At 46.3% G+C, this 13,249-nt stretch overlaps 1 protein-coding gene across 2 annotated transcripts in view; it reads left to right on the top strand.

The window, feature by feature from the left end:
- Nucleotides 1–13,249, top strand: part of PLPP4 (phospholipid phosphatase 4) — a 125,919-nt gene that overhangs the window by 48,971 nt on the left and 63,699 nt on the right. The window contains exons 3-5 of one of the 2 annotated variants that reach the window (XM_078434887.2): nucleotides 6,182–6,272; nucleotides 11,028–11,091; nucleotides 12,666–12,790. The exons of the other annotated variant lie outside the window; for it this stretch is intronic. Coding sequence (XP_078291013.1) covers nucleotides 6,182–6,272; nucleotides 11,028–11,091; nucleotides 12,666–12,790 — 280 coding nt within the window. The remainder of the gene's footprint in view (nucleotides 1–6,181; nucleotides 6,273–11,027; nucleotides 11,092–12,665; nucleotides 12,791–13,249) is intronic. 2 annotated transcript variants of the gene reach the window in all.

The following is a 13,249-nucleotide window of genomic DNA, read 5'->3' as shown; positions in this document are numbered from 1 at the left end:
CTACAGGCTTCTGGTGGAGATGGTACTCTAAAGAAAAATAGAATCTAGAAAGGGCTTAGAGGCTTGGGTAAACTTGCAGGGAGCTTCCTCATCACCATCATCACCATCACCACCGCCATCATCATCATCATCATCATCATCATCATCATCATGGCAGTAACAACAACAAGTAACATCTCTGGAATACAGGAGTTGTGCTCACCACTTTACACTGGCGTCTGAGATAATCCCTGTCACAATCTGTTGAGGTCATCACTTTTGGAATCCTATCATTTCAATGGAAAAAATGGCAACTGCAATGAGATTCAGCAACTTGTCCAAGGTTATACAACCACCAGTTGCTAGACCCCGATTTGAATGCCAGCTGCCAGAGGCTAGACCCTCATGGACCCATTCAACTGTGATGTCTCCTTCGGGGCTCAGGTGATGTGGAAAGGTGGTGAGAAGCCGATCGCATGCACAAGAGCTGGTGTGTCAAGGCACAGACACAAGCAAGCAGGGGCCATGTGGGCTCAGTGAACAGGGCCCAGGGACACAGACATGAACATGACTTGGATGGACCCAGGAAAGCTCTTGATAGGTAAGCTCAGGTAGTGAGTTGATGGGATGATTGGTGTTCCCCAGTTGCTTTACTTGGCTTAAACAAACAAACAAACAAACCCTACCCAACACCTGTCCTTTGCCCTTGTTCTTTCTGCCCTGGGCACAATGAATCCAGAAGATTTACTTCTGTAAAATATTACTGATACCGTGTTGATTCGATAACAGTGTTTCCCATTCTAGTATAGAATGCTTCTAGGGAAGACAGAAAGTTAATTTTGCGGGGAGGAGGGAAGGAAAAGAGACAAAGCTGGCTCATGATAGACAGTTTAATTTTTAGACTCTTTGCAAAAGTCGTAGACAGCTCTTTTCTCCGTGATGGGCTGTAATTTCTTACCCACAGCAAGGCCCTTTCCAGGTGTCTGCACTGCATGTCCTGGGTTGTCTCTATAAGCACTTTTCAGCACATCTGTCAAGTGCCAGAAATTAAGGCACTCTGGGCCTGTTGTTTGTCTGATATGAATGAACTCCGGTGACAAGCTCTTCTCTGGTTAACATCCTGACATCAGAGTTTGAGCCCTTTCGTTGTTAAAAGTTCTCGGTATACTTGTGCCCCTCCCACGTCAGACACACTGGCCCTGCTTTGTCATTTTCCAGAAGCATCCTGGAAGTACCGTGTCTTGTATCAGTGCCGCAGGTGACCCACCTTCTGGAGCAGCAGTGGCCAGGAACCGACAGTACTTCCTGTGTTGGTTTCATTGGTGGACGCACAAGGCCGGTCCCCGGTGGAGACTCTGGTCGCTGGTCGTGTAGGCAGTGGCAGGTTGCCTGGATGAATTAGGCTCTTCCCTGTTCCTGACTTCCTCCCGGCACTGCTCAGACTCAGGGCATAGGGGACGGGAGCTTCAAACCGCTTTGTTCCCAGTAGTGTGGTCACGGGATCCTGGTGCTCCTTTACTGGTTTGGGTCATTTGTTAACACTTTTCCCTGGGGAAATAATGACATCGTAGCATCCAGTGAATGCTGGATGCTAACTGCTGGATTCTCTGGGTCGGGCTTCTCTGTACATTCCAGACTGGATTGCCTCAGATCCCCTTTCTAGCTATGTGACTTGGAAGAATCACCTACCCTCTCAGTGCCTCAGTTTCCTTACTTGTTTAAAGGGCCTTTGATAACACTCTTCTCCCCCTCCTACAGTGTTGAGAGCATCAAGTGGGGTGATAGACTTCCAGTGCTTTGTTTAGTGTGTGGTACAGAAGAAGCATTCAATAACTGCTGGTGAATTTAAATCCCAGTAGCAATATTTATTATGGATGGTATTGTTGCACCCATCTTAGAGATGAGAAAACTGAGATCCAAAGGTGAAGAGGTTGAGTGACTTGATCATGGCCACAGAGCTGGTAAGCGTCAGAGCTGGAGCTTGAACCCAGCTCTCCTTAATCGGAGTCTGTTCTGCACATTGTGTTTCTCAGCCTGTATAATAGCACCAGGCAAAACCAGGCACAAACTGGACCCTGCCTGATGACTGATATATTATCACAAACTGGACCCTGCCTGATGAGATATATTATCTTGATATTTGGGTTCTGTGCACTACAGTTAATTAGTAGCTTACAAAGCCATTCTTTAATGCAAGAATGATCTCAGCCTCAGTTTCCTCACCTGTAAGATGAGGCATTTGGACCAAGGTGATCGCTGCGATTCAAGACTCCAGCCCAGGCAGCATATGGAAGTGCAGGTTGGGGTTTCTAGGCCCACCGGGTGCGTGCCTTTGAGAATTCATTTCTTTCTCGGTTTTGTTAGCTGTGCGAGGAGGATGTTTCCCCCAGGAGAGTAGTTAGAAGATTAGACAAATGTGAGGAAAGCCCGGCACACATAGTAGGTGCTGAATCCATGACAGCTGTCCCTAACATTTCTGTGACTTACCCATGTTCCTGGATGTGAGCCCCCTTACTTCCCCCTCCAATTCCAGAGAAAAGGCATTTACCATGTTTTATTAATGCTTCTTACTTCTAAGGTGAGAACTGCTATAACACCATGGCTAAAATCCCAGAGCTTGATATAAAAACAGTCTGGGTATAAATCTCCACTTTACCACTCAGTAGCTGTGTGCCTTTCAGCAGGTTGCTTAACCTCTCTGTGCCTTAGTTTCCTATCCATAAAGTAAACGTGTATTAATATGTTAATTTGCATGAAATGCCCAGAACATACCATGGTCCTAATTAAGTTTTCAGAGCACGTTAGTGCTGTTTATCACACTTACGTCCGTACGCGGGGCAGCCCTGTTCTCGTAACTAGTGAGGGAAACTCAAGCATGGAGAAGGGTTCAGTCTGTTTTCCGCGTCCTGCAGTAGTGGTTGGCTGGAATTCATCATTCTGGTCTCTCTCCGGTCCCTCTTAATAAGCACTCAGCGTTCACTGTCTTTCCACTGGGCTCATTCCCAGGATTTAAAAAACATTCAAAGCTTGGAAAAGTTAACCTAAGGGAAAACAATAGCAGGGGAAATTTTGCCTGCCTTTGTCCTACATGTCCACATCTGTTTGGAAGTAGAAATGGTCACCCCCACTTCCTGTCTGTGTGTCTCTGTCTCCAAGGGCTCAGGCAGTGGAGCAGCCGCCTTTAAAGGCTTTTGCAGGAGCGGTGGAAGGGGTGCGCCCTGGATTTCATTCAGTCTGGTTTGTTGGGTGAAAGGGGGGTACCCATTCTTGTTTCCACTCCTCTTACTCAGTTCGGGGGTGCTTCCGCCCAGAAGGAAGTTGTTTTCCTAATGGGTTGGCTTCTGGGGCTTAATCTCTTAAATCTACCTTTTAGTTGGAAAATCTTGGTAAAAAGGGGGAGAGATGACACATGTAAATATGTCTCCGGCTATGCTGACTTGAAGACTGTGCTGTCCAAGGATATGGCAGATATGTTTCCAGGAAGAAGAAGTGGGATCGGAGCCCAAGTGTCATTAGGATGAGGGGAGGAAAGAAAGATGGCTACACCCTCAGGCACAGACATTTCTGTGGCCGCCTGGGTGATGGGTGCTGTGGTTCTTCCTCTGATGCATTCCCTCATGTGAAGCTCATGAGCTGGGGAGCCCTCGCCCTCCTGGGTGACTAGCATAGGCCTAGGAAGTAGTTTCCTGGTGGTTCTAGAAAACAGACCAATGTGCATCTACGTAGGAAAGTTGTAGAAGGGGTGAAATTAAGTGATGGCTCTGGTTGGGCCATCAGAGTTGGGGGGGGCGCTGTTGGAAGTAGGGGAGCTGAGACAGGAAGCGGTGCTCAGGGAGATCCCCTTGGCCATCAGGCTGCAAGCCTGGAGCCACTGGGTGGTCCTGATGCCTTCTCCGGCTCCTGCTCATGGGCCCGGAGCTACCGGTCTCCCCTGTGGTGTCCCTGTCTCCTTTTGGTTGGTACACTCCAGCTCAGGATCTCCTGTAGGCAGCCTCTGAGGTAGGCAAGGTCTTGCCAACTCGTATCTTTTCTGGGGTTTTATGTCAGTCTTACCTTAGAGTATTCCATCCGGGATTGCCTTGTAATGTTGTCTCCAGTCCTGCGCTATTCTGGTACTTAAGGTTTGAGTACCAGTGGGGTCACTGTGCGCCATTCACTGTTGAGTGAGCTGCTTTTCCCTATTGGGGAGTGTGTGGCCTCGTCTGCGTGTCTGACGTGAGAGGAAACAGGGAGCTAAGGACTTCTTGGACCTTGACTGTAACTTTGGACTTAAGTAAGCAGGGGCTTCCATCATCACTCTTGAAACACTAAATGCGCGAGTCAAACCTCTGACTCACCAGCATCAGTATCATTTGAGACACCTGGTACAAAATGTAGATTCCCAGATGGGTCTTGTAAGGCTACTTGAGCTTTGTAATGAACCCGACTGTTATTCAAGTGTGAGAGCCACCCAGGCACCCCTGGGAACTTTCACAGATGTCGCTGGAGGTATTAATGCCCAAGTGAGCATTGCCTTTTCCAGTCGCCCTTGGGGAAATCTTCTGCTTCTCTGCTCTAGTTCTGAATCTCCTCTTATACAGCTGCCCTTAGACTGGTGCCACATTCTTCTGAATACCTTCCATGGTGATAGGACTTGCTGATTTGGTGTTTAAACAGCTAAGTCATTCAGGGCCACAGCTGATAAGGAGGCTCATCCAGCTGGTTACTGCCATTGTAATGGGAAAGAAACCAGCCAGCAAGGGGAGGGGTTTTCTCATGTCTCGTGAGCTGCCTCTGAAGACGGTTCCCAGAGAGGAGACCCCAGGATGTGCTGAGCTCTTGCAATCTAGTTGTAGCAAGTGTCTAGAGCATCTCCGGTCGTTTTGAAAGACTGTGTTCATTTGGGTGAATTGTTTTTATAAAAGAAAAGTGTCTTCTAGCCAAGCCTATCCCCATTAGAAAGTCCCTTTCCAAAAAGTGGCATTACATTACAGGTGGAGATTTCCAAAGGTGTGACCACTATCGGTCAATAGTCACCAAACCCCACCCTTCCTACCACTGTGTATTAGGTCAGTTGTGAATTTGTGAGATAATTAGTCCCTTCTGATATTGTTTTCCTGAGATGTTATAATCAGTAAGGAAGTAACTTCAATACTGTTCTCCTGGTTGTTGGAATGTTGAAAACAACTAATTGTAGAATGCTGAATAAAGGCTAGATATGGCAGGCAGAAAACCTGGTCTCCAAAGCCTGGCCTTGCTACTCACCAGCTGTATGTCCTTGGGCACATCATTTAGTCCCCAAGCCTGGCAAAGATAGTCACAGAGTCATCATGAGGATTTAAGAGACACCGGTGCCTGATGCTACCCAAACATAGCTCCTGCCTCATAGAGTGCTCTGTAATCAATGTTGCTTGCATCTGAATCCCACCAGCTTGATTCATTAAACACTTATTGTACTTTTCTGTGTGCTTTGGGCCAAGGGAGGGGAGGAGATGGAAGAAAGGAAGGGAGACGGTAAGCAAAAGTATTAAACTCTGCTTTGTGGAGGAAATGAAATTCAGTAAAAGAACACCAAAGAAAATGAATCGATTGACTCTAAGCAAGTCCAGTGTGTTGCCAGAGAGATGGGGATGGGAGGCCAAGGGTTCTTTCTGCAGTGGAGGATGTGAGGGGGTCCTCTGGCAAAGATGAGTCATCATTATAGGCTATTCTTTCCTGTTTAAAAAGCCACCACTCTGGGGCGCCTGAGTGGCTCAGTCAGTTGGGTGTCCAACTTCGGTTCAGGTCACGATCTCTCAGCTCGTGGGTTCGAGCCCCACGTTGGGCTCCGTGCTCACAGCTCAGAGCCTGGAGTCTGCTTCGGATTCTGTGTCTCCCTCTCTGCCCCTCCCCTGCTCACACTCTGTGTCTCCCTCCCTCTCTCTCTCAGAAGTAAACATTTTTAAAAAAATTAAAAAAAAAAAAACCAAACTAAAAAGCCACCACTTTAAAGGTGGCTCCCAGCAATTGCAAATCAATTATAACCCACAATCAGACCTCCAATTTTTTTTTTAAGTCGTCAGAGTCTCTAAGTATAGATATAAATCCTCCTTCTTTGAGGTCAGGAGTTCAGTAACATCATTCAACTAGTGAGTCTAAATGAAACTAACTTGAACTAATTATCAATCAGCCCTCTGATAGCAAACTGCTGTCCTCATAAGGGATTATTTGTTATTTTTTCCAGGCAATTTCTTTCCTCACACCCCTGGCTGTTATTTGTGTGGTGAAAATTATCCGGCGAACAGACAAGACTGAAATTAAGGAAGCCTTCTTAGGTAGAGTATTCACAGTTCTTGCTCTAGGGGATGGGGCTGAACTTAATTAGATCAGTAGATTTAAAAAATCTCTGTTGGACCCAGCTGATTTTTCTCTTGGTCAAATTAAACTTGGGAGAAACAAGAGAAGGTAAACTTTTAGCCCTAAGAAGAGCCAATTCGCAGATGGTAAAAAACACCTTACCTTCAGTGGCAGCCTGGCTGCTGTCCATTGTGCTGAATGTGAATGTCCGTCTGTACATCCCAGATCTGTGCTACTCAGGCACAGGAGCAGAGCAGCTCTTAGTGGTAAGGCAAAGATGATCTGAAACTGTCACTATTGACTGCCAAATCCCACATTTGTGACTAATAAATTACAGGCAATTCAGAAATCAGGCACAGATTTCTTGACCTGTCACCATTGGCTGGAGGCACAAATGGGCAAAAGCAGATGTAAAATATAACAGAATTCGGAAATAAACTCTATAACTCATCTTTTTGGGGACATTTCTAAAATTAAGCAATTTTTATTGTATAGAGAGTGTCGTAGTCTTTGCCATCTTTTATAAGACCGTTGTAACAAATTCTCCCCAAGCTAAGCTGTATCTGCATGTGACGCAAGTTTGACATTTTTAAGATTAAATCCATTTTTATGATCTGCATATTAGTTAAAGGACTGAGTAAATGACAATATTAAGAGAAAGCAAAGGTAATTGGCTTGCTGAGTAACCCAAATAAACTTGCCAATAGCCAGGTTTTCAGCTTTCTGATCCTTAGGAAAACTGAATTATGTTTATTTTTTGACACCTCATAAAAGCTATCCAAACTCTTACATAAACTGTGTTTTTGATGTGTTGTATGGACTTTATTATTCAGTTAGATAATATATCTGGAAAAATGAGATATTGCCCCTCTGAGGGTATGTTTGTAAATTATTAGGCTTTGAGGAAATGAAAAGGTAGCAAAACATGGTCTTCTCTTTTCTTGGTACAAGAATGAGTGTAAGGGCAAAATCTTGGCTAGGCAGAACAGTTAAGGGGCTTTGTGCTCTGACACAGGACAGGGAACATTTCTTACATAACCAGGCTTTGGTTAGGCTCTAATTGAACAGAACAGAATCTCTCTCCAAGTAGCTCATATAAATTAGGGGTTTAGTTACAGGGTTATATCAGCAATCTCACAGATAGCCACGAATAGGGTGAAAAGGGACAGAGGAACAGTATGGGAACTAGAATAGGGAGCCGGGCCATCGGGGTGGGGATAGAGACATGCTTCTCTCTGTAATGTGCCTTCTCTCTACTTCTCAAGTGTCCTGCCTAATCCTCCAGTGGGCCCATCATTTCTGCTGCCCCATACTTTTGGTTTCTATGGTGTTCGAGCTTGCAGCGGTAGGCGCTCCCGCCCCACACCCATAGGACTGTCACCTCCAATGCCTACCTCCAAGTACCTCTGCATCTAATGGACCAGACTTCCTGGGCAGACCCTCTGGCTCAGCCCATTTTTCTTACCCAGGCACAAAAGTCATGAGTCCCTGGCCAGCCTATAGGTGCCCTATCTCAGGTCAAGTGTTTACCCGGCTGCTTATCTGTGGTTTGGGGATTTGGCAGTCACATGATCTCAGTCCCCTCAGCTGATGTGGCAGAAAGGTCAGTTTTTCCAAGGAGGGCATAGTGCCCTCCACATGGGGGTGGAGCAGCCAGGGCAGCGTTTGGATAAATATTCCCATGGTCCCTGAAACGTCCTACTGGGAGTCGTCTCAGTTGACCTGGCAATCCTTTGCCTTACTTTTTATTCTAGTTGTTCCCCTGGAACCGAGTCCCAAGGTAATATGACTGTGGGTAAGACCTGTCTCTCATGGTTATGGTTATAATTTACTGCCAGCTTTTGGAGTTGTGTGTTGTTATGGCAGTAAGTGACTTCTCTAGACCTTTTCATTTTCTGCTAAATCTCCCTTAGAGTGACATTTAGAAATTGCACACCATATCCTGCCTCCTATATGTTAACACAGAAGGTGGAGTTATTGGATGTTCTGTTTGCCTAAATAAATGAGAGCTTGCCCTGTAAAAATGATAAAGAGCCTCCTGTTGTACACAGGTGTTTTTTTTTTTTTTTTAAATAACTTCTTTTAGGAAGCCTTGGAAGTAGGGGGCTGGAAGAGTAATCTTTAAAAACCAAGGACAGAAAATCACGTGTAGTGTTTCCAGTGTTGTCTGGAGTTCAGGACTTTCTCAGTGAGAGTGGTTTAGTGTTCAGGTCCCTTCTTTAGCAGACCTGAATCCCGAGTCCTTCCTTTATCTGCATGTCCACAGTGGCCACCTTTGTGCGTGTGCCGTGGAACAAGATGGGTGAGGGTTGCCCCCATGCAGCATCCGGCTTTTAGGGGTTTGGCTGCAGAACAGCCGATTGGTGTAACAGAGACCCCTGTTATGGAAATACCACAGTGCTGAATTCCCAACAAGTAAAGCAACAGCAAAAGCCCTCTAGTCCTTTGGGATGCATATAAGCAGTATTGTTCTCAAAACAGGCCTCTCGAGGCTAACTCACTGGATACTTCACTTTGAATTTCTTTATCGGACATAGTCTGGTTTGTCTTTGGTTTTGTTTGCGTAATTCTCTCAAACCCACTGTGCTGTGGGATGTTGTAAACACAGCCCTTATGAAACAGACCCACTGGGTTATTGTTAGTCAACAAACATCCCTGATTGGGGCCATTCATTTCCTGCTCAGCCAGCCTTTCATGCATCTGATCTGGGCGCAGCCTACCCTCTGGTATCAGTGAGAGGCCCCCATATTGGTCCCCCAGGGGTTGTACTATTCAGACAAAAATAATCAGTTCAGTTTACTTCCAGAATGCTGAGATGACTTTCACCCTAAATAGCACCAGTTAGGAGCCCGATTGTCTTCTGTCTCCTTCAGGCTTTTAGATCAGAGAGTGAAGTTGCCAGCTGTTGGTGGTTACATCGCATCTACACATTTTCTAGTTCAGCTACTTGAAACTTTTCAAAGAACTGCCCTGTGTTACAATAAACCCAGCCAGTGCTGAGGCTGGGGACATGTATGGTGTTCTGGATCCATGTAGCGGTCTATGAAATTCCCTAAGGGCGTTGGGAGATGAGCTAGCGATGCGTTTCCGGAGACCTCCTCAGTGCTGAGGCCACGCTAGGACCCGAATAAGAAGGAGTCTGACCCAGCTGGGAAAACCCAGCAGTGAGTCTGCCAAACCAGCTCTAGCAGGAAAAGATCCCAGTCCTGCAGGGTGATCCCACAGCCTGTGAATTGTTATAGCTCTGGGGAGAATACATCAGTGAAGATAGCTCAGGGCATTTTCCCTCCTCTCTGCAAAGGAGACCTCTCAGCAGTGTTCTGAGGTGGTAAGAGAGGAGGGAAGCCAGCATTTCAGAAGGAAGGGTCTGTGTGTACAGGATGTAATCAGCGGGATCTCTCTGAATTCCCCCATGCCCGGTTCCGATTTATACATCCCAGTTGCCTGCTTGGTGTGTTAGTGGCAGTGCGGGGCTGTCACTCTTGCTCTTCACACTGGTGGCCCCATCCGTCCTTTGCTGCCACACTCAGATATGGCCAGTTGTTGCATGTCTCGCTCTTAGGTAATTTGTTTCCCTTTGACAAAAGTATTCATTTGAACCGGTCCCCCCATTCTCTCTGCTTCCCATGACTTGTTAAAAGCAGATAGGTTTTGTATCAATCTCCGTGGCCGGTGCCCTCAGTGACTGTGTCAGCCATCCCATAGTACTTTCTGCTTGTAGAACACATTTGTCTCCCTTGAGGACCATGAGCTGGTCCAGGCAGTCCCTTCCTGGAAATGTCCCGCCACTGCTATTTTCTTCCATAAATCTCAGCTACTGTTGAAGAGTTAATATTTGCCAAAGGGAAACGGTAGCTTATATGTTTTATTATTCAACAAAACAATGGAATGGGGGCGTCAATAGGTTTTTATCGCTTATGCACGGTATTTGACCTTCCATTATGTTGACTTGCCTTTTGTGAGGTCTTGATAAATATGGGAGAGACCTGGGAGGTCCTTGCAGGGAAAGCTCTCTCTCTTTGGATGATCTGTACTTCAGCCAGCAAAATCCTTCCAAGCCACTTAGAGAAAGTTTCCATGCTGTATATTTTTTAAATAATGTATTCCAGAAGTTCCTACTGCCTTAGATGGCAAAAAAGTACCACCTGGCCAACCTTCTCAAAACCCAGTGAGGTGTTGGGACTGTTTACCTTCTCAGAAAGTGATTTGTTTGATAACGAATGGACAGCTGTCAGCAGGTGAAGAGTCAACAAAGAGATAATCACCAAGTGGGAATGTCCTACTCCGAAGACGGATACCAGCAGATGCTGTGATTAGAATTATGTTTGAGAAGATTGACAGAAAGAAAGAAAAATGTTAGTTTCTTGCTACCACTAAGAGGAATTCTATATGCTGTAGTATTAAATCTGTTCCTATCAGGCCAGAACATAATGGATGTGTTCCTTTCCAATATTAAAAATATTAAAAAGTCAGGGAGGAGAGATAAATTTCATGTCATAGGGGCTTGGCATTTTATGAGTCACTCTCCAGAGTCTTGTCTTAATTATATTTTACTCTAGCTATGCAGACTTACCTCTGTTTTTTTAAAGTATTGGTTCATATTTCTATGGTCGTAAATCGAATAGTATTATCATGGAACGGTGATATTGATGATGATGTTGATGATGATGAGGATGATGATTGTGATTGGGAACCAGCTCATTATTTTTCTGTCTGTTGGTTTTGTTTTGTAGCAGTATCCTTGGCTCTTGCTTTGAATGGAGTCTGCACAAACACTATTAAGTTGATAGTGGGAAGGTAAGTTGCAAAAAGAAACAAATGGCTTAGACTCTCAAGGTCATCTGTGGATTGGCACATGGGAAGCGATTCCTCTTCTCCATTTATCTTGCCTCTCTATTGACTGCTCCAGCAGTGAGCTAGTCTCCATAGAGGTGAATGGTCGAAAGACCTGAATTTGAGGCCTGACTTCAGCCTTGACTAGCTGTTGGCCTTGGACAGGTTAGCTCCCCTCTCAGAACCTCAGCATTTACTGATTATCTACCTGGTGGAGGGTGCTGGCCAGGTAGCAAGAGGGCAGAAGGTAGATACAGATTGGGCCATGCATCACCTGGGGCTGTGGTATTCTTCCAACTTTCTGTTTAGAGTTGCTGTGAGGCCCCGATAAAATGCTGGTTCCCAGGCCTTGTCTGCTCTAAGGTTCTGGTTTAGTAGGTGAATAACTACATTTGGAGAACATGAGCCGATAAGGGGAGAGAGAGTATGCCAGCAGCTCTGATAGATTATTGATAGGTTATAGATATTGATAGACTATTATTGGGCCTAGATCCGAGAGCTGGGAAGATCAGGAAGTCAGAGTGACCCAATATGTGCAGAAAAGGGCCCTAGCGTTTATAGAACTAGCAGAGCCTTGCCCATGGCTGGCCTTCAGCAAATATTAGTTGAATTAATGGGAAATGATCGGCTATCACCCATCTGTGTAAAACTCCTCACCTGAGGGAGACAAAAAAACATGGGGTGAAGTGTGTTGGTGCAAGAATCCAATTGCTTGCTTTTGCCACTTACTGGTTGTATGTGACCTTGGGCAGGAGCATTACCTTTCTCAACCTTCATTTTTGCAACTGTAAGATGAAGGAAGTCCCGGGGATGGAATAAGAATCATACGTTATGATGCTCATGCAGTGCCCAGCACTGTGCGTGGTCCCCAGGAAGGGCTCAGTCAATGCTGGCTGTGTCTGCGACAGGTGGCTTGACCTCAGGGGGCCAGCTTCCGCCCACTTCCTGTGAGGTCTGCCTCCCTTGATGTGGGCCAGAGAGGCCAGCCTGGATGGCCATGAGCTGTGCATCATGGAGCTGAGTTGTAGGGTCCTCCCTCTCAGTGAGGTTAGGTGAAGCCTGCTATTCAATGAGGGGCAATTGGCCATCCAAATTCAAGATGTAGGGATGTGAGAAACCTGGAGTCTGGGGTCCTGAGAGCAGCCTCTGAATGGGAGCTGTGGATGGAGGCAGGAACCACCTTCTATTTCTCTGGCACTGTGCTTAGGGCCTCCTATCTAGTCATCTCCTCTGAACCTCACGACCTCACCTCTGGGTGGGTATCGATCTCCCCCTTTTACAGATGTGGAAACTGAGGCTGGGAGAGGCTACACAGCCTTCCCAAGGTCAGAAAACTAGTAAGTGGCCAAGCGGGAGTTCCAACTCAGAGCTTTCTGACCCTGAAGCCTGAGCTTCTCCCAAGACCCCCGTGGTCCATGGGGAGCTCTGTTGTCAGTGACAGGAGGAGCTGGGGGCAGCAGGGAGTGGTGGGGGTCAGCTTGGGGCTCATTTGTGACGGCAGCATTTTATATTGAAAATGTCCATGGTGTCTTTTGTAGACCTCGCCCCGATTTCTTTTACCGCTGCTTTCCAGATGGAGTGATGAACTCGGAAATGCACTGCACGGGTGACCCCGACCTGGTGTCTGAGGGCCGCAAAAGCTTCCCCAGCATCCATTCCTCCTGTAAGTTCACGGTGGCTGGGACCCTCTTTAATTCCGGGTCGTGTTTCCTGACCACTTGCCTTGAGATTTTCGGTCGAGAGGAAAGTGCCGGGACACGAATGTTGAGCACAGTTCATTCTTCTTCCTTGTAGGCTTAGAAATAAGAATTTGCCAGCAAGTAATAAGCCTGTGGACGAGGCTCTAGAGTTTACAAGACAATGTATGTGTTGCTTTTATGAGCTCAGCAGAGTGTGACATGTGACACTTTACCCTTTGGCAGTGCGATTCAGGAGCCTGACAGTGTAAAGGGAATTTATCACGTTCTCTGGGACCTTAAGCTTTTCAGCTCTGTGTTCTTATCTAGCTCATTCTTTCAGTGACGGTATTGTGTGTGTACCAATCTATAGCCCATACATACACATATACAAACACACAAACACACACACACACACACACACACACACACACACACACATACAC

Source organism: Panthera onca, chromosome D2 (assembly GCF_046562875.1).
Source record: "Panthera onca isolate mPanOnc1 chromosome D2, mPanOnc1 haplotype 2, whole genome shotgun sequence".
Taxonomy (NCBI): domain Eukaryota; kingdom Metazoa; phylum Chordata; class Mammalia; order Carnivora; family Felidae; genus Panthera; species Panthera onca.
This window is presented reverse-complemented; position numbering and strand designations above follow the sequence as displayed.